Below are 22,245 nucleotides of genomic sequence, written 5' to 3'. Positions count from 1 at the left end.
AACCTTAATGAAAATTTCGGGGTGTATTTTTTTTCCATTTCTAAAAATGTGAATTTAGGTTAGAAAATTTTGAGTGTTTGAATTTGTAAAAAAATATGCTTGATAGTTGAAGATTGTACCTGTATCTTGTTGATGCTTGTTGTATGTTGAATTTTTGGTGAATCACGCCAATGTTGCAAGATGGAATTCAGCAGTAATTTCATAAATGCTTGCATTGTTTGTAATGCACTTTCTTAGTGGTTTTTTTTTTTTTTTTTTGCCTTTTTTTTACAAACTATTTCATTCAATCGAAGATTTTTTTGCTTAATACTCCCTAATGGCATGGAACTTGCGGGCACTGTTCAAAACAAACTGCTGGTAAAGTTTTGTGTTTGACAAGGGTAACCAGTGTAGGGAAATTGTTTTAAACTAAAAGCATTTTTCCTGCTTTGGGGGGAAAAGACCAAACTTTTGCAGGTACAATTTTAGCTCCATATTAAGTCCATGTTCTGGGTTGGGAACCTCAAATACTTACAACATAAGGTGACATTTAAGAACATTTGTTGTAGACATTAAAGCATTCAAACTGATTCTTGAGCCGGAATTGGAGACAGTAACAGAGTTCGGAAAACGGACCAAAGATATTGACAAATGCCTGGCCCCCCTAAACAGCGCCCTCAAGTGTCTGAATGAATGATTGACATATGCCATAATAACAGCATTTGCTTTTGTGTTTGTTTTTACTGTTTGTACTTCCTTTTTTGCCATGCTTTTTTGTGTTGTTGAATTTATTGCAGTCTTTTCTTTGCATTGCCTTTCTTTCTTCATTGCTCATTTTTTTGTTCGATGTCCTTAAAGTTCTGAATATACCTGTACATGTACCGGTACGTGTACATGCCTCCGAGTTTAGAGTACATCGTAACTTAGTTTCAGTTTCAGGAAAACAATCGTTTTCATCGTGAGCTCTCTCATTTCATCCTGTATTGCTGATAAATTATAAGATAATATGGCAGAAGGTTCTCCACCCCTGGAGGAACAAGTACAGTTTTCCATGAAAAGTCACTCATAATTTTGTCAAAAACAAGACGAGCATTGACAGACTAGTTCAAACTAGTTTCTGTTTCAATTTTCAAGTAATGTGCAATGCACTTTGATATGTCACTTTTTAAAAATGGAAATGGAACAGTCGTCCTGTTTTCTTTTGTGTTTTTTTATTTGTTTTTGGGTCAAGTTAAAACAGCAGTCAAAAGTTATTAATACGACCTTTGAAAATATATTCTCTTTAAAATCTATTTCTAGTCTAAAAAGTCTAGGAGTTACTCAAAGTCAAACTGTTAAGATGCTATTGAAAACTGCAAATGAAACAGTATTTAAAGTATTTAACTCTAACTCTAATTTTTTTCCCCAAAACGTTTTTAAGAAATCTATGTTACCATATTCAAGTAAATTGTGTCTTCGTTCAGTCACTGCATGCACTCACAGAGTGCACAAAAGCAAACGGAATCTTTACATGAGCAGCCTCTCTGGGCCACTTGGGGGACACAGAACCTCCCCATCTCCCAACAACGCCAAGAAGACAAGAGCTCATCTTCATTAGACTGAATTGCCACGCTTGATCCACTTAAATGCCAAGACGGCCGATATCATTACCCAACGCAGCCGACGAAAGAACAGAGATGCGAGACAGAAGAAAGAGAAGCAGAACTAGAGATCTGTCCGTCTGGGAGCATCCACACGAGGATACACTGAATGGGCACTCCGCACCTCCAGACAAAAGCTGCTCGAATTAATTATAACGACGGTGGATTTTTTTGTGGACCAGCCGGTGAACTCAGGTGACCCTGTCACTCGCGGGGCAATCAATCAAACTAGCCCTTGATACCTTCTTCTTTCTCCCCGCTCTCTGGTTCTTTTTATTCGTTCGCGCATGAGTCATGGCATTATTCCGGTTTTTTTCTTTCGTCGGCCTTACCTTGTGTGAAGTTGAACCACTCTTCTCAGACGACTAAAATGCCCTGCACTTCACCACTCCACTTCGGGGCCTGCAATTTTCAAGACGTGACAGTTATTACCGTCATTCTGGTTTCAGAGTTTACAAGAAGTTTTTTTTCCCCTTTCCCGTTTCGTTCCGCTGCAATTTAGTTGAGATTCTTGTCGTATTCTTGCAGCCGTACTAGAAGTGTTTACTCCCAGTCTGAGAGACGGGAATAACTTAATGTTATATTTTTTGACACAGATGGATTTGCATAATGTGTCGTTGGCATATATTTTCAAACAGTTATTGGGTTTCCTATTTGAATTTTTTCTTTGCCAAATATGAGGTTGGCTAGAAACCAGGGAATTTAATGATTTAGAGTGTTTAATTTGGGTAGTTACTGGTGTTCTTTTTTCTCCAGCTAGAGAAGGAGACATTTGTTGCCTTGGGTCAAGATTCTGGTCACATTATCAAATGTCCAGTATTTGTTTGCACACATTGTAGGCTGTCAATGTCTGCATACTAGCTTTATTGTAGATCCACATTCGTCTCATTTTGCAAGATTCAGATCCCACACATCAATTTCTTTTTAAATTTCATATTCAACTTTTTGCCATCCCTGTTTCAGTGACACATTTAGACCAGCATCAGTGGAGCCCGGAAGATGTTTTTGTACCGCGCTTTTATGTTTTGCTCACGACAGATTTGTTTTCTTTACCAATCTCCCCTCGTCAAGTGTCAAGTCTTACATTATCCCCCATTGGGGGTCGTTTTTGTCGCCCCCACCCCCACAATACACCCCTTGAGGGGGTATCTATTTGCCGACATGGCTGGCCCTCTCGGGTTTGTCGGTAAGGATGTTTAGTTTTACTGGTGATGCCAAAGGGCTTATGCTAAGACTGAAAATGTATCGTAGGATCTGATGGTCTTTCTCCCCCTTTTTAGAATTCTGTTTCCTGTCTGTAGCTGCTAAGCTGTTCCTTGTTGCTACATTTCTACAAAATATTTTCCAACACTGGCTCTTCGTTTCCTTGTTATTTTTGGCAAGCTTCTATATCATGAAAATCAACAATACTTTGGTTTTAAAAACATATTTTGTGTAGCGGGCAAATAGTTTTGCCTTTTTTTTCAAAAAAAAAAAAAAATCACTTCAAAATGCTATGCAATATTTTTTTGTTCAAACCTCATTCCAAATTTTTAAAATTCATGCGATATTTGGAATTTACCGGTACCTAATGTTTTACATGTACATGTACATACGGTGTTTTCTTTAATAGTTTGTTGCCCCAAATTTTAAACTGTTTACTCCACAGCAGTTTTCTTTTTTTCTCAGAACATAACATAGAACTTTCCCGCTTAAGAACTACAAACAATTATGTGAATCAGGACTCCTTCATGAATATTCAGTCAACTTTCAACCAATCCGATCCACGCAGACTATGAATATTCATATGCAGGAAACAAAACCCACATTTTCCTCATGAAAAATTCAGCTCACCTCACTTATCCAATAGAATCTTGCCCTCGGGGTGGATTTTACATATTCATTAGCAGTAAAAACCAATCGGATGACTGTTGAATATTCAACATTCAGCACTCCACCAATCGGATTGCTGATGAATATTTAGCATTCAGAACTCCACCAACCTGATTGCTGATGAATATTCAACGTGCAGCACTCCACCAATCCAGCCAATGATCTCCCTCTATTTTTGTTCTGTTGCCTTTGTTTTTTGTTGTTGCTGTAGGCGCCGTCCCCAGGATTGAGTACCTCTCCCGCCCTCAGTACGTCACCCGCAGTGTCCGAATCGTCCTTCTACAGTACCTACTTGTACCCCATGCCTGTTTCCATGGTTAGTTTTTAAGTTTTTTAAGTTCATTTCTCCCTCTTTTAGACCAAGGTTACAAATTTATACTTGTAGAAATCCGTACAATTTTTTTTGTGGAATTCGTTCAAATGATAAACATGTTTTGCTTTTTTCTTGAAGGGTAAAAAATGTATACTTTTGAAATCATGACACTTTTTTGGACTTAATTCATTCTAATTTGTTTTCTTAAGGATGGTTAACAATGTGTATCTTGAGAAATTTGTGCAGGTTTTTTTTAGACTTAATTCATTTAGATGTTATATTTTTATTTATTTTTTTTATTCAGTTTTGTAGATGTCATAAATTTCTAAAGCCATTGTAATTTGAAAAAAGGTGTTTAAATTTGCTCTTGGACATTTCGTAGATGTTTTGGTTATGACATGGACTACTGATTTCTTTCTTTTTTTGGTATTTAAAAAAAAAAAATCACAGGTTATGGGTAATTTCATCAGTAATTCCATCTCTGTTCATTCGCGGTGAAATTTGTGATGGAAATCTAGGCATTAATTCAGGATTGAAGTGAAACAATTTGAAACGCAAATGTGGGGAGATTTGTAACCATGGCAACATTGCAGCCGAATGACGAAAGATCCTCAAACAAATTCTCATCCTCATCATAAAAAGAAAATTGCCGGCTTTTCCACCTGCGACGGATTTTGATGTCTGAGAGAAATTGATCGGCAAATGTTACTAAATCTGGCTAATTCCTCAAGCAGAAAGATAGCTTTCATTTATCTCTCCTCCAACGCAACTAAATCCCTCGAAAGAGGTGTCAAAAGAACTCATCTTAATCTGTCCAACTCAAGATATATTATCTTGTGCCCAACGTTTTGCGTGAATCATCATCTTCATTCAGTTTGACTGAATGATTAGAGATAAATGTCAACGAGTGAAACATTTTCACCCCCGGGTGAAACGGTTTGTGAATTGACATCGTAGGCACCCTGCTACATAGTGGACACTTTATATAGGTAAACCTGTTGCATCGAGATATTTTTCCTTGACTGAAAAAAATACGTTACGGTCAGCTCACTATGAATATGGTACATGTATCTTAGATTGGGTGTTCATTACAGTCAATGTCGCTGGGGAAAAGCTTTGAAAAGAATGTTTTTTTTGCAAAGATGAATAAATGATAATAATGTGAGTTCAAGCAGGTATGTTATGTTTCCTGGCTGGATGAGGCTTGATATTCAAACTTCCATAAAATTATAGCTTAAACACCAGATGGAAAATGTAATTTTTGAGTACTTACATCAATAACCATGGCAATATCATATTAATAAAGCAATTTAAGCAGGGAAAAACTAAGTAAAAATATTAACACTTAAAAGAAAATTACAGGTTGAAAAAGTAGTTTTGTTTGTGTGAAACAAAATTAACAAAAAGTTGGTGTGCATGTTTGAAGCTTAAAATCCTTCAGAAAGCAGTTTATGTTGATGGCTAAAGCTTGTAAGAAAATGAGCCAAACACACCTTACCTTTGCCAGAATGTGCACAACTTGTTAACAATGAATGTTGCATGACTGCCTGCAAAAAAAAAAGTGGAGTTGTATATTTTGTTCCTGTTGCAAAGTAAGCATGTACGTTCAGCATGTGAAACAATGTTCATCGGACTGACAAGCAGAACCATGACTTCTGTCTGTTTGTCTTTTTGACGGTTTTAATATGTGTATAAAACTATTTACAGAAAAGAGAAATAAAATTGACATAGGCTGCTGCCGTTAGATGAGCAAATGGGAATGTACTTAATACCAAATGGCTTACTATTTTATCAAAATTTAAACTTTAACAAGTAATCAAAGGTCAAATTTTAACCTTTTTTTTCCCAAAATTTTTTTCACCATATTTATGCCCATTTTTGTCAGTAAGGCAAAGCAATCAAGATCACCGAACCTTCACAAACACTATACTCGTAAAATGGACACTATATTCAAGTACCCCCTCAACGGTGAGAGTTGGGAGAGGCCGCTGGGACGGACATTCAGACACATTGCTGGCGATGCCTCATACTCACACGAAGACTCTATGGGTGTGTGCATATTCCTAGTAAAATACATTGTACAATGTAAGTCATACAAGTGCACACAGGTATGCACCCACAGTGTGTACCTCCCACTTAGGGCTCTCTAAAATAGTCATAAAGCCATCTACTCAGTGTACATGCATGCATTTTTTCAAATGACTTTCAACTTTTTGATTTGTCCTCTCCAAAGCCCCCAGCAAACCAAGTGCCCAGTCATCTCAACTCCATGTACTCCCAGTACCTACCGGCGCAGCACATTGCACCGACCAATCAGCTTCAAGATTTCCCCACGCCAGGCCAAATATTTACCCCCAACGGAGCCGTCATACCCTACCTACCACAGCGCCCCAAGAACGACAAGTTGGAAGTAAGAATAGAATAACCCTGTCTTGTTGTCTTTGTCAGTTTTACACCTTATTTTACTCAAATTAGCGTTTTAGGAGACAGTCTAGACCAATTCCCAAAGTGTGGTGGTGTTTTTTGTCTTTGAGACCATTTGTTTCAAGTGTTGCAGTGCAGCATATTATAAAAAGAGACATAAGAAATAGCAAGCACCCATGTGACAAAAACGTAATGCACATTTCTGAATTTTGCTGTTGTTTATAATACAGCATAAAAAGCAGGATGCAGAGTAAAATAAAATACATGTATATGATCCAAAAGAAATTTAGATGACGAAAAGGCCACTTCCCAAAATAAATGGCATTGATGGTGAAGGAATATACATTATTTGAATTCTCAGGTTGGAGTTGACTCTTACTGTATTCATGTTAATGTCGGAATACTTGTTCGTTAAATGGGACTTTTGTACCTATTTAGATACCCATTTTATGTAATGTGAGATGGCTTGTCTGAATTCAACCCCCAAAAAACTATCAAAAATAGTAAGCATAGAGGGGTGTTTTTTTGGTCTGCTCTTTTTGTCATGTTAGTCTCAGGACGTATTGCCTGTCTGTATCACACACTCCAAGAATCATCATGCTTAACATTCCAGATTGACGTCAGATTCCATCCCCTCCCCCAAAAAATTCTGTGTGCCATGTTGGTAGTATTGGGGCGTCATTTGTTATTGCCTTGCTACATTAACTGTTTGATCGTCTCTTCTTTTTGTGCTTCTTTTCTATCGCCTCACGGTCCACTTCTACCCCTTTTTCCCCCCGACTTTTCATTATCACTGCGCTTTCCTTACCCCTTTCCCATCCCAAACCTCTTGCCCTTTTTATATTTTTTTTTTGTATTTTTTTGTACCATCTCCCCCTTCCAATGACTTCCCCCCAACCCCCTACCTCCTCCCCAGGTCTGTCGTGAGTTTCAGCGGGGCAACTGCTCGCGGGCAGAGTGCAAATTTGCTCACCCTGCCGAGGGGGCGGCCATAGACCAGCTCGACAACACCGTCACGGTCTGTATGGATTACATCAAGGGGCGGTGTAGTCGGGACAAATGCAAATATTTCCACCCGCCCGCGCACCTCCAGACCAAAATTAAGGCCGCCCAACACACTAACAGCCAAGCTAGCGTTGTGGTGAGTCTCTCAGCCCCTGTGCTGCTCATATTTTACTCTTAGTCATTCTCTCGTTTCTGTATCGTCTAACAATCTTTCCCCGTCGTTAGATAGAATAAATGTCCTTTTTTTCATGTTGTGTGGGGTCATCTGTAGTGTTAGAAACCTGCCCCTTGCCCCTACCAGCCCGTCTATGTAGCTTGTGGTTGTTGAAGCACATGTAGCATTTGATGTTGATGATCTATCCATTCCCACCACTTTACCTCCCTCCCCACCCCAACCCACCCCACCCATCCCCCACCCTAAACCACACCCTCCCATCTCTGCCAACTCAAAATCCGTTACTTCTCATCCTCACTATATCTGTCAAAACATTCCGAAGCAAGCCTCTACCATTACTCTGCAGTCTCGCATCAATTTCAACTTCCCCGTATCTCACTACTTCTCTCACTGTGTTTGTCCCCTTGTCTCTCACTGTGTCTGTCCCCCTGTTTCTCACTGTGTCCGTCCCCGTCTCTTACAGCTTTTCTCTTTGTCTGCTCTATTACATTCATTTTTCTCTTGGCTTGATCTTTCAATGCAGCCTTGAAAGTCGGCCCGATGTTACAAAAAAAAATTAAAACAATTCTTGGTTAACTGGTGAGGTTAAATTAACGATTTAAGACAAGCCATCTCTGATTTAAAAAAAAAAGTACAAATACTAAAATAGCAATTTTTTTTTTAAAATTTGAGCAGCTGAAGAGAACTTACCCATCATGCTCACATTTTTTTGGGAAATGGCCTTTTTTGATTAGCTTCTGCAGTTTCACTTGCATCCATGATAGAATGCCGCGTAAATGCTTTGATAAGGTAGATGTTACAAATATTCTGGTTCAGCCCAGTAGAAAAACAAACAGTGGCAGCCATGTTTGTCTAGCTCCCTGTGCTCTAGGCGAGGATCACTATGGAGTTGGTCGCTGCATCATCGGCACCAGACTATTTAGCCTCAATTTTTGAACCCTCCATCAAGTTGTGTATGCAGGACATCCAAGATGGCTGCCGTTTTAATCCCACTGACTCTGACTTTAATTCTTCCTCATCAGTTGGGAACTTTTGTGAGTATGTTTGGGGTCGGGGCTGAGATTAAAAGTGTAGGAAAACTCTACTGCCACATTTTTCTCGCTCTAAATATTGAAGTTATTTTCCTTTCATTTTCCTTTGAAATATGTAAACTTTCATACTCCAAATAACAAACAGCACATTGATAGATGACATTTGGGCTGTGAATTTTGCCTGTCAGCTTTGAGAATGAGAAACATTACTCTTCAAAAACTTTGAATTGGTGATGGGTATAACACACCAGGAATAGTTCGATTTATAAAAAAAAAGTATTTTCATTGAAAGAGAATTTAGAAGTGGGACTTTCCAAAAAGATGATTTTTCTGTAGTCTTGTAACCTTTCCCTTTTTCATTTCATCTCATCTTTACAATGTTTGTTTAAAGTCAATACTTTCTTCCTCTTTTTGTCATGATCTCAATGATACCCAGACTTCTCCTCCCTTTTGTTCTTTTCTCTCCCTATACCTGTTTCCCACCCTTATCCCCCTCCCAAGTTCCACCCCTTCCCCCCCCCCCCTACCCCCCCCCCCAACAGTATGTACAATAATGTAACCACTTATTCCACCACTTTAGCTGTAGTGTCATCTTGCACAACCATTACCCTCCCCTATGTGGCATAATGGAACAGCCCTCAGACCCACTTCTAGCCAATCAGTGCATGGGACACTCCAGGCAGAGTTGATATTGCTTTGCATAAAAGGGGTTTGTTATATTTTTTGGCAGATGGGAAAACTTGGGTGCGCATAATAATAATAGCCTGACAGCTGGGAATGCCATATTTCTCCAAATCGGTATCAAATGACCAGATTGATTGCAATACATACAGTTTCTGGATACCAGTACAAAATACTGTTAACGTTACTGCTTCAAATCTTCTGTGTTGACATATATATAAAATGCTTTCACAATTTTTGTTTTTCAGTCTGTGTGCGTTCAAAGGTTTTAAATTTATTTCAATGTGTTTTATATTCTGTGTGATAACCCCTTCAGTGAATGTATTCAAACAAAACACTGCCCAACTTTTTCTTTGAAATTTTACAGTTATCCATATTTTTATGGTTCTTGTTTTCTATCTTTTTTATGATTGCAAACTATTGGTGTATCTTGTGTTAACAGAAATATTTTACTGTTTACAGAGTTGTTGGTTGCAGCATTGGGCAGGCAGTTCCAATATTTTACCGAAAGCGAGTTTATCGGATCAAATTAAATCTTTATTTAGAATTCCAAATTTTTCCATAAAAAATTAAAACAATACAAAAAAGCAAGATGGTGCTCCGATTACACCAATCAATTTTTTTATAAAATCCTTTTTTTTATGTTTAAGCGAATTAGTATGTTTGTAATATTAACTAGTTAGATGTAGAATATTGGTAAGAATTTACTCTAAATATGCAAATTTTTAGACAAACAGTCTTTTCCAAAGTATAAATCTGATATCAATAGATTGTGTTGTTTAAAACCTGCAGCACTGTTAAAAAAATTCTGAAAGTAGCTTGATGAATGTTTTTACCTATTTTTTTAATTTTATTTTTCACTGTTTTTTTATCGCACAAATGCACGGCAATTTCGAAGTAGCCCAAGCCTTTAATGGCATACTGCAGGTCAATAGCACCTTTTCTTTCCCTCCTTTTGATTATTGCACGGTGGTCTTCAGTTCTCACTTTTTGGTGGTAGGATTTTAATAACCAGCCAGTTGAAACCAGATTAGTCACTTTGCTGGAACTGGTGAGATCTGGTTGGAAGCAGTCAGAACCAGTTCCATGCGTTTCCATGTAAATGTTGAAACCAGATTAGTAACTACTGGAATTGGTGAGATGAAGTTGGAAGTAGCCAGAACCAGTTAGGACCAGTTCCTTACAGTTCCATGTACATGTGTAGTATTGCCAGGGAATTTTGTCAACGTGTACAATTTAAGCTATTCAAATGACTGATTACTCAAATCCTTAGGACTTGAAGCTTACGGCAGTTTTTCATCCAAATTGCTTTACTCAGAACTTGTGTCACCATTGTATAAAAGCAATCTCAGTTGAGTGAACATGCAATAGCATTCGCATAAAGAAAAAAGAAAAGAAACAAAATGGCTGACTCATTTGAATGCTTTCTGAAAGCAATGTGTTTGGTTCGTGGTCTTTTGTTCCATCACAAAGAGGCTTACAGCACTGTACAAAAAAAAAGCTTTGCCGAATTCAGTATACTCAAAATAACTGTTAGTCGCTCTTCATTTAGTTGACTGTGGTTTTGTAGAGATATAAACCTCGCTTTTGCCCCGCAAATTGCAGCGCCGTGTGATCTGCTCAAAGAAATTGAATCACAAAATGACAAATGACATTTTCAGTAGATGATCTTCATTTGAAAAGAACACATAATAATTCTAGTATTGCAGAACAAGCTTTTGACCAAAAAAAAGTTTGCATTAAGTACATCAAAGTATCCAGCATGCTGATTTCAGTTATTTGCTTACAAGTTGCACAAAATGCAAATTTGATTTAAAAGTAAAGACAAATTTTGCTGTCGTGAATTTTACATAGAGTTTTACCTTTCACCGATGTAATTTTTCAAATGGTATACTTGGTGTTGTCCGAGGGCTTGCGAGAAAAGAAATTCACGCGCCTACCTGGGTGGGACTTGAACCCATGACCTCCTGCTTACTAGCGCAGACGACTTACCGCTGGACTGCCGAACTTCCTGGGATCATGCTGGTTCAGTTCTGATAGCGGCGGAAACCACAACCAATCGCTATTTTATGATTGAATTTTCTAGATTAAATGCACAGTTGTGATTCATGTTCTCAGAGCGGTTTGCACATTTTAGCGGTTTGCCTCGTCTCCCGTTCCCTCTATTTTGTCATTGACTTCATTTTTGTAAAAAAAAAAAATCAAAAATCACTATTTGTTCTGACACATCAATCATCTGTAGTCTAATGTGCATGGCAAGTCGTATTTCTGTCACTGTTTTTTTTTTTTCCTCACCATGTTTTTAATGCCCTCCTTTTTTTTTTTTTAATTGAAAAAAAAATATCCAACTGGAAATCATTTGTTCTTCTCTTCATAGTACTGTCTCTTCTCAACAGGTTTGAGAAAGAAGGGGGAAAAAACCTAATTTCAATTTCTTTTAAAAAAATTTAAAATAATGTGGGTACTTTCTACAATTTGCTGCGAACGAACGGCAAGTTTTTAAGAGAAAATCACATTTTGTCTAAAGAATATTTAAACAATTTGTGGTCCTATCGTTAATTAAATAAAAACCAGTATGTCACTGTGCTGCGAAGCCTCAGTACTACAATGAACTATTAACAAGATGGAATTTGCGTGAGGGAGATGCACATTCAATATTGGAGTTTGCCCTTCACCAATTTTCTTTTTTTAATATTAACACTGGATACTGTTTAATCTGAGGGCTTGCAAGAGCTTATGGGGTCTGCTAGCTGGTTCAAATTGCAATATCAGATAGGAACCAGCCAGCCTACCCCGGAAGGCTTGGCAGTTGAGTGGTAAGACCTCTGCACTAGCAAGCGGGAGGTCATGGGTTCGAGTCCCACCCAAGTAAGCTTGTGAATAATTTATTGCAAGCCCTTGTTGAACAAAGAGTCTACACTGTTTAAAAAAAAAATAGAAATATGTCGGTGAAGGGCAACTGCGACTATTTTTTCTGGGCTTTTCAGGCAAACGGAACCAAATCTATTGCATGTTCACTAGTCTGATCACTAGTCTTATTGGACCAATCGTTACAGTTCCCACTAGAAATCCAATTCATCTTGTTTGACATTGATGTCCCCTTCATGGTATGTTAATGTTAACACATCCTCGTGAATGTTACTTCTCTCTCATGTTACTGTTTATGCTAATAACTCAATTGAATGGACCATTTTATGCCCCGGTGTATGTCGGTAGCACCATCTAGCCAAGTTTGTATTCTCCCCTTTTTTTGTTGAGTCACTTATTGGATGTTTGGCAGCTTGGAAATGAACAAGGTTTTAATGAAATGTCTTCATTTAAGAGAATGACTGTTTAAAAAAAAATGAAAACATAAACACACTGGCCACTTTTGAATGTTTGTTTTCTGCATAACTTCAGTTGAAATGTCATTTTTGTACCGTTTTTGCTTTGTATACTCTGGCATGTTCAAATTGGACTACATATAGTATGTGCAAAAACTGCTCTTGAATGATAAACCGGTTTATAGACTGCTAAACCGGTTTGATGAACTGACTAGTAGACGGTAAACAAGGGTTGAAGAGTCGGCTGTGTGTGTGTGTGTTTTTCTATCTCTCTTCTCTCAATTCATTATATATGCATGAGGTCACTGACATCCACCCTTTGCTTCTTTTGTTTTTCCACCCACAATGCATTTGCCGCTCTGCTTGCTGGTTTATGTTAATGACTCTGCCTGTCCCATGCTGCAATCCCATTGGCCAAAATCCATCATGGCTGCGCATACTAATAAGCTTCCGACCACGCCTGAAACAATCAGCAAGAAACGAGCCCGGGAGCCTGCCGATGACATCATTCTGGTACTGGAAGTAGTCTTGTTGTTTGTCTTTTTTTACTGCTTTGCCTTATCGATAATTTATTCATTTATGTAAATGTCTCTGATTTTTATGTAAATTAATTTAAAGTACATGTAGTTCTTTTTTTTTTCAAACTGGCCAATCAGTGCACGTGGTGATGGCACCTGCATCCTTTTCATTTTCAAAAAAATGGTGGCAATGTTTGAAATATTCAGCACTCCAAAAAACGCAAGACACTGTCTGCCTTTCAATTTTATTAATACACTTTCCCCCCATTGGATGATGTACGTCAGTTTCTAATCTCATTGTAAACTGCATTTTGAACTCAATTCCTATACGTCAACTCTCTAATAGTTTTTATTCCTTACATTTATAACATGAAATGCAAATTATTTGTAAGCTTCAGTCATTAAAACAAACTCGACAGGACACAGACCCCAATGAAATTCCTGTTTCCCCAAAAAAACTCCTTTGAGATATACAAAGGGAACACAACGCATCAAATGAGAAATTCATAGGAAAAAAGGACCATGTTCTTTCTGCCTTTAAATGAGGACAATTTTGTCAAAACAAAAAAAGGGGATTGTTTTAACTTGCTGTAATCTTAGTTCTTGTTTGAGTAGCATTCACTGGTGCACTGAAGTCAGTTGATATTAAAGCAAACTGATTAAAAATAAGCATAGTTTAGGGTTGGAATGTTAGCTTGCTGCTCGATAAAACCTGGCGTTTTCATTCCTCTAGTGAATTTTGTTTTACTAGTTTAGTTACTATTTTGAAACTTTCACACTTTTAATTTAGTTTTTTCAGAATATGAAAAAAGCAATCAAACGATTGATAACCAAACAATTTGTTTTGCTTCGATCTTTTTTTCCTGTACATAACCAGAGATGTAAAACTGGTTTCATAGTTTTCATATTTTGCCCATGTTTGCAAGAAAACGTTGCACTCGGGTAGCATTTGAATCGATCTATATCCAGCAGCAAGCTAAAATTCAATTTTTGCCTAATTTTTGATGAAATGGCGAACTTGGAAATGTTGGACTTTTGAGAGTGGGGGAATATTTTTGTTACATCATTACATTTCATGGCTTGGTCCTTCCAAGAAAAAGTCGGTAACATTTTTTTTTTTTACAGCATCAATTTTTTTTTTTTTACATTACATTCCTGAAAGAGAGGGCATTTTATTATTTCACTGCAAAAAAAAAATACACCAACATTTCCTTGTTCCCAAATTAATAGAACTATAGTAGGCAGATTTCTGTTTTAGTTAGGTAATTATTTTTTATTTTTTGGAATTAGGGTCATTGTAGTTAATTGACATCTGTGTGCCGTAGAGCAAATTTGATCACATTTTTTCTCCGCTTTTTTGTGTTGATGTCCGCGCCTGGCTTCTGCTATGTCTTTGTGCTGTGAACATAAGTTTTGTTTTTTTCAAACAATGGCATTTACCAGAAAAAAATCAAACTGCTATAGCCTTGTACGGTCCTAATTTGCACATCGGCTATCAAGAAAATTGTCAGTTAAAAAATATCAGTTTTTTTTTAATAGTATATAAACTCATTACTAATTTAAAAACTTGATAATACTTTTCAATAATCTTCTCTAAAATCAGATACAAGTTAAGCAGGTTGAGTAAATTTAGAGAAAAAAGTTTTTGGTCGTCTAAAATGTATACTGTGTTGAGTTCTACGCGTGTGTTCAGTCTGTTCACACAAAACCAAGTCCGTTTTATGGCAAGTTTTGTTTATTGCTTGAATAAACCACAAATGTCTCAAGAAGGAAAAGTCGCCAGCAGGAATAAAAGTCTGCTTTGTTGAAGTGTTTCATCATCAGTGCTTCAATAAAAAGTGGATTTCATGGTTCCATCATTTCACAAAGCTTTTGAAGTTGGACACAGACAGTGTTCATCGTTCATCAGCAGTATACAGTTTGGACATTTAATGTATATATTTTGGTAGAAATACACGTAGGTAGAGTTTTATTTATCTTATTACAGCCCCAACGAGGAGTTTTGTAAACAGTCCCGATTCCAAACGAGTTTGCGCCAATTGCATGTTTGTCTTTCTCTCTCTTTTTGTCCTCCTGTTGTCTGCGCTTCACCGTACACATGCCCAGAATCCCGCATTGCCGGGGCTTATTCCGCCGCCCAAGAAAGGCGTGGGGGCCATCTCACATTCACATCACATAGCCGCACAGAGCCTGATCCAGCATCACCCGGCTATGTACCAACCGGCCCTGACCACGTCCATGCAGATGAATGGCCAGCCCTCTCATTACCTACCACCGCCAAGTAAGTCACAGCCCTTCAGGTTCTTTCATTGGACATCTTTTGACAGTTTTTGGCCAGAAAATTTAAGCCTTTTTGATTGTTTATTTTGCTTGACTACTTTTGTACTTTTGCTTTTTCCATTTCTTTGCACTTTTTTCTGTGTGTTTTTTTTTTTATGCTCTGCATTTTCATGTGGACAAATTGAAATTCCCCAACCATCCAAAAGTTGTCTAGAACACATATGTGAAAAAAAAATCTGCCTTTATTTCATATTTTTGCAAGTCTTGTGTATATTGAGTAAATAAAGTCGGAAAAGAGATAACTGGAGTAATAAGTAATGAATATGTATGAGTGGTGGGTGTACATGTAGATGGATTGGGGGTGCACAAAAGGGGAACGGGTTTACAAAGTAGAATACGATTGTTTATATAAAAATCTCATATACACTGTGATGCATAAGTGATCTACCAAGACTTGTGACACATCTGGCATTTTGCCAACTAGCCAGATGTTGACACTTGTCTGCATCTTAAAGATCCATCATGTCTTGTGTCTTCCTTTCAAGCTTGCTTCCTTTCCTTTGTTTTCTTTGCATTCTTAATTTTATCAATTTTGCTTTATTTCTCTTTTCAAATTTCATTTTTTGGGGGCCATTTTTCCCATCTGAATTGGATCCCATGTTTTCCTCAGCATCTGTTTACCCTTTGCTGTTCCTACGATGACTTGTGTATGATTATGCACAGATAATCCTGAACATTTGGGGTTTTTTTTTTAACTGATTGCAATTTTGATTTTTGTTTCGTTCGTTTTTGACGTTTTGTTCATTTTTTTGTCTCTAACTGCTCACAGCTTATTTCTGCCCGAAATTAGTCAGTTTGCAGAAAATGGAAATAAAATTTCAAGCATCGTTCCAAAAAAAAAAGCCCATGGAATGGAAAGGCACATTTGCATGCAGAAATCTTTAATAGTTGCTGTTGTCGATCACAAAAAAACCTAGCATTGCAACCTTGTTACCACTTCCCCATGTTGACCATAGCATTGCATGTTGGGGACTCTGGCAATGAGGTGGCAGATTCCATAGCTCCGTTGACTAGAACACTTTTTATCCTCTATCCCTTGGTTATCTCCAAATATTCATTTGACCGCAACCATCCCGTTACAAATAAACTTGTACAAACTTAAGACTGCTTTCTCAAATTTAAGCACACATTCAATATTTTCCTTACAATCTGACTCTCTCCGCCTTCAGCGAATCGCAATTGCTCTAACCTCCAAATTTCTTGCTTTCAAATCTCACTTCCCAAAGAAAAAGAAAAGAAGCCAAACAATCCAACCCCCCAAACTGTCTTATTTTTCCAGAAGTGTCAGTGAATTGGCACTACCAAGGTGGAGGCAGCTGGGTTGCTCTCCCCGCCCAAACATGGCCGAAAGCCGCCCCAGAAGGTGCCATAGTTTGTCTTATTCTCTCTCTGTCTTTTCTCATTTTTTTCCTATCGTAATGATTTTACATTTTCACTAGAAAAACAGCTATTGCTACAACATGAGTTTTTTTTTTCCTAACGTAGTTTTCAGATCCGTACCACTCATCAAAACTCTCTTATGGACTCAGTGCATGGACGATAGAGGGCGTACAATTCTCCCATATCCTAAAAAGTGAGGTTTTGTTTGGGAAATAACAGTTGGTGTTTTTCCCTTCCTTGAATTTCCGTGAAATTCAAAGGCGAAAAGCTGAAAAATATTTGAAAATATTTGACTGTAGTGTAAACTTGTTTTCATTTTTGTCTTTGAAAAACAAATTGATGTCATTCAAACTTTTTTTCATGGCCAAACTGTTTTTTACTTTTAAATTATTTTTTTTATCGGAAAGAAAAATTAAAATGAGTTGCTCGGAGTAATCCAGAGTAGCTAAGATAAAAATTTCTAACAAAATTTCATTTACTTAAGTTTTGATGAGTGGTATGCATTTGCTGTACATCGCTGATAGATATCATTGCTTTTAGATCTAGTCCTAAAAAAAGGGCACAATAACATCACCAGTAACATACATACTTGGCAATAATATGTAACATTAAGAAATTCTTAACCGCAGACAATAGAAAATCACAACTGAACATTTTTATGAAGGAAAATTTACCTGCAGAGGAAATTAATAAACTGATTTTGTTACAAATCTCAATATCCCTCCCCCTTTTTTTTTATTCAGTTTAATCTTTTTGTTGAAAAAAGCAAAAAGCTTTATCCTTAATTTTACCCCATAACACATTCCAATTTCCCTACTCTTTCAGATTTTATTTGCTTGATTTCTCTTGACGCTGTTTCACAGTCACATTTTGTCAATTCGAGTTAAATTGACAAACTCCCAATAATACCCAAATCTCGCCGTTATCACACAAAAACCGAAATCATTTTATGTGGCTCTTAAGAGTCACCCAATAGGGTGCTGTACCAAGACCAATTTTTGGGAAAGAAGACATGAAAGGTTCCATTTTTTGAGGCAGTTTAGAAACTTTACTTCTTAAAAAAAAAAAAAAAAAAGTAAAAATGTTATTTTTTGGCCATAACTATATGTCAATAACCTCAGATTCATATCTGTTTGCACCCCAAAATGGTATGGTACAGCGCCCTCAACGTGCAGGAATGAGACCTATTGTGTGGAGTCTGAACTAACTTGATAGGAATTTGCTTCAAGGAAATCCCTTTTAGAAAATTCACCAATAAGCATGCTGTGTTATGTGGCATTGTTTTTTGCTTTTTTTTTTCATTTTAGATGCGCTTACCAAATAGCATGTAGCTAGCATATTGAGAGTACTAACTTGCATTGGTGCTTCATTTAATGGGTTGTTTATATTCATTTATTGCATTTTAAGGGCATGTTTATCCAGCTTTTATCATCATTGTATTTTGCACATTTGTAGTCTTCTGTTAGCTATTTTGTAATTGCATTAATTCACTCAGCTTTCCTTTTCTTACATTCCTGTGGATAAATTGTATTTTTGCTAGTGACTCGCATAATCATGGCTTCCTGATACAGTAGGAGCTTTATCATATTAGTTTAAGGGAAAGGGAACTATTAACAGTGTTGTGGTCAAGTCTATCACAAGTCCTCACAAGGCAATCACCAGTCCACACAAGGCAATCGCAAGTCCACACAAGGCAATCACAAGTCCTCACAAGGCAATCACAAGTCCTCACAAGGCAATCACAAGTCCACACAAGGCAATCACAAGTCCTCACAAGGCAATCACAAGTCCTCACAAGGCAATCACAAGTCCTCACAAGTCCACACAAGGCAACCACAAGTCCACACAAGGCAATCGCAAGTCCACACAAGGCAATCACAAGTCCTCACAAGGCAATCACAAGGCAATCACAAGTCCTCACAAGTCCACACAAGGCAATCACAAGTCCTCACAAGGCAATCACAAGTCCACACAAGGCAATCACAAGTCCTCACAAGGCAATCACAAGTCCACACAAGGCAATCACAAGTTCTCACAAGTCCACACAAGGCAATCACCAGTCCACACAAGCCATCCAGCGCCAAGTAAAGGCACGAGCTATTCAAATGAACTGCAATGAAAGCATTCCTTTCTTATTCTTCATCCCATATGGCTTGTGATGGACTTGCGATGGACTTGTGAGGACTTATGATGGACTCGTGAGGACTGATTGCTGAGTGTGAAACATTGTACTCAGATTCAATATTGTGTTTTGCCCTTCGCTAATAACATTTTGTAAATACTGTGTCCTCAGTATTTTCCAAGGGCATGAGAAAAAAACCACAAGATTACTCGGGTGGGACTCGAACCCATGACCTCCTGCTTACAAGGGAAGACATCTTACCACTCAACAGCCAAGTTTGCCAGGGTCAGCTGGCTGGTTCGAATGGGATATAGTCTCAAATATTCCCAGTTGTTTCCAAGTACATTGTGGATCATTTGTCTCTAATTAATGGTAGTCTTTCTTTCATTAATTGTATCTGCATTTCCATCATTTACATTTCAACCGATACGCAGGTTTTAAGACATATTCATATTTGTATAAATAGAATTCGCTTGAACATGGACACTTAGAAAGACATTTCTGAACATTGTTCTAATTTCTGTTTTTTATTGTTTTCTCCTTCCCTCTACCAACTTTCCCACCGTTTGCCATTTTGAAAAACAAAAACACCATGCTTGCGTCTGTGCTCTGCTTGACAACCGTACAACAACAAAAAATTGTGGCATGCTCAAAATGTCCAAACCGCATGCATGCCAAATCAAACCCCCTCCCCAAATATCCACAACCACCGTACAACCTTGTGCTTGGCTGGCTGGCTGGTTGCCATGACGATGTCTTGTTGCCATGACGATTGTCTTTGTTGCCATGGTAATGCAGTTCCCATGATGCCAACAGTGCCTCCCGGTGCCGCCGCTACCATGCCTTCTTTCTACACACACCAAGTTATGCCCCAGCAGGTAAAAAAAAACGTGCTGCAGTCCTTGTTTCAATTTTTTGCCTTTTTGAAAGAAAGAAAAAACAAGAGAAACAAATGTAGATGTGATGTGTTTACGTGCTCGCCCTGGAAGGAGACTGTTGTCCCCGTTAGAAATTTTGATAAAGTGGAATTTTGGAATACAGTCAGGACTGTGAAGTATAAATCCTGAAAAAATAATCCAAACAGTGGGAAGAGAATTTGACGGAAATTTGGATAAAAAAAAACTACAAACCATGTTGTTGTTCAGGACATCGTATAATTTATCCTTGTGACTCCATAGTTTGTTTTAAACAGAAAAAAAAGGAGTCTGTGTAAAAAAAAAAAAGAAGCATTGCAAGAGAAATAGTTTTATGTGACAAGTTATACCAATGTTTGTTTTGTGATTTGATTGGAAATAGTAGCTTAGTGTGCGTGTCAAATTCTATTGAAGCACATTTCTAGAAACAAAACTTCTGGCATCAAAAGTGAATAATGTATTTCTATTTTACGAAGTGTTAAAGAAGAAAAAAAATGAGCAAGAAAAAAAAACTACTCAACTTTGAAGCCTGATTTGGCAAGGAGCACTTAAACACAGCATTCCTACTGGTAAAAGTGAATACTTAATGAATATTTTACAATTACAATTTCATTTGGTGTTTGATTTGTTCAAGGACATATTCTGATGATTTTTTTTAAAACATCTGTGGATTTCTCCAGAGGAATACTTCACTGCAAAAGTCACAGTGACTCAAACATGTCAAAAACAAGTGATGTGAATTTTAAACTGAATCAGAATGCAAGATATTTTATGGGTTATTCTATTGCATTTAAAAGTCGTTTTAGATTCTGATGCAAAAAAGGGAAGAACTAAAAGAAGGACAAAGATTTGAGATCTTTAATTGTATTCACTTAAACCATTGTTAAGTCTATGTCCCCCTTGCATGTTAGCTGGTAGTCATTGTCAATGAATAAAATGCAAAAAAAATATGGCGGCTGAAAATGCTGTGAAAAATGAAAACAATTGAAAGCTGGAAATATTATTTTCCAAAAGCTGGCATGACAGGCATTTTGCTTTTTGTAGAGAAAAAAAAACTAAAAAAAGTGAAGCAATTCATGAGCTGAAAGTCATCGCAAAATGTCGCTTCAAAAATAAAAGTGGATTTGTTTTGTGCAGTCAGGCATTGGATGTCGCAAAATGCAAAGGAACAAACGATAATTGCAGCCGTTTCTGCTACCAAACACAGCATGAAATTTTGTTTTTTCCAGCATGCAGCAATCATATTACAGATCTCTGTACCTACGTGCATTCACATCACAGTTCCAAGTCTATCAGTCCATGAATAAACACCCCTAACTACTTTTTATATGTCCAACACCATGAGAAACCAAACTCAAAGGAACCAGATTGTGTATTAATCAATAAATGTTCTTTGCGTAAATGTACTTTTGGGGAAATTTGAAAGTTTGCAAGACGAAGTTGGCAATAATGGGGGGTATCTGCAAATTTACTGTGTCATAAGTGTACACCACTGAAAAAAAATGATGGTTATAAACAAGTCAAAATAAAAATCTCTGAAATATTTTAAAAAGAGATTTTGCTAGTTATCCCTCCCTCAAAAAAAGAAAAAAAAAAGAAACACAACAGCCTCCTACTTTTTGGTTGGAAGATAACTTGGATAGACAATGATTTGTTGTGATGGTTTTGTTTGTCTTGTATTGTAGCAGTCGGCTGATACGATACCTGTGTGTCGCGACTTCAAGTCGGGTAGCTGCAAGAGGCCCAACTGCAGATATGCACATGTGATGGAAGGTAAGCTGGCAACAATACACTAAGCATTTAGCTTACAGTGGTCCATCAGTATTACTGTGATGCTACGGTTAAAATCACAAGTCCATCGTAAGTCATCACAAGACCATCTTAAGTCGATCACAAGTCAATTGGTCAGTCTGTTCACAAGGTAGAGGGGCACAATGTATATACGTGGTTGAAATCACAAGTCGTCAAACGTCCATCATAAGTCGATCACAAGTAATCACAAGTCCTTCGGAAGTTATTCACAGGTAATCACATCATAAGTCATTCACAAATCCATTGTAAGTCGTTCACAAGTCTTCACTAATCCAATCGTAAGTCAATCATATGGCATCTTTTTTCAAGTCACTTGTCCAAACTGTTCAAATGAATGAAGCCTCCCTTTGCCATTGTTCATATGAGTACTGATGATTTGACCTATGATTTGACTTATGATTTGACTTGTGATTTGACCTATGATTTGACCTATGATTTGACCTATGAGTTGACTTGATGGGCTGTCGGTTGGGTCGTATGCTGAAGTTTCCTCAGTAAGCAATTTGGACTTGTGTACAGAACTCACAAATTTCTTGCAAGTTGGAAATCGTCTTGAAAAACCATCTGAAATGTCACTGATCAAAATAAGTCAAGTTGGCATTCCACTAAGCCGTGAGAGTAATTATAGTGAGTGCTGTTGACTTTTATGTTAATTTTTTCATCCTTTGGAGAAAAAAGTCATTAGCTTAATGGAGAGTAGATCCATCTGTAGTGTT

The 22,245-nt window shown here is 37.5% G+C and overlaps 1 protein-coding gene across 9 annotated transcripts in view; it reads left to right on the top strand.

Moving 5' to 3' along the window:
• The window catches only part of LOC119723351 (muscleblind-like protein 1), a 56,455-nt gene that overhangs the window by 24,224 nt on the left and 9,986 nt on the right, over positions 1-22,245 (top strand). For 4 of the 9 annotated variants that reach the window (XM_038193945.1, XM_038193941.1, XM_038193948.1 and 1 more), the window contains 8 exons: positions 3,703-3,807; positions 6,038-6,214; positions 7,145-7,369; positions 12,891-12,956; positions 15,068-15,242; positions 16,581-16,664; positions 19,602-19,681; positions 21,403-21,490. In XM_038193945.1, coding sequence (XP_038049873.1) covers positions 3,703-3,807; positions 6,038-6,214; positions 7,145-7,369; positions 12,891-12,956; positions 15,068-15,242; positions 16,581-16,664; positions 19,602-19,681; positions 21,403-21,490 — 1,000 coding nt within the window. The remainder of the gene's footprint in view (positions 1-3,702; positions 3,808-6,037; positions 6,215-7,144; positions 7,370-12,890; positions 12,957-15,067; positions 15,243-16,580; positions 16,665-19,601; positions 19,682-21,402; positions 21,491-22,245) is intronic. The other 5 variants (XM_038193942.1, XM_038193947.1, XM_038193946.1 and 2 more) reach the window with 5 other exon arrangements.

The sequence above is a fragment of the Patiria miniata genome, unplaced genomic scaffold (assembly GCF_015706575.1).
Source record: "Patiria miniata isolate m_02_andy unplaced genomic scaffold, ASM1570657v1 HiC_scaffold_17, whole genome shotgun sequence".
Lineage (NCBI taxonomy): Eukaryota > Metazoa > Echinodermata > Asteroidea > Valvatida > Asterinidae > Patiria > Patiria miniata.
The sequence above is the reverse complement of the archived record's forward strand: the minus strand, read 5'-3'. Positions and strand labels throughout refer to the sequence as shown.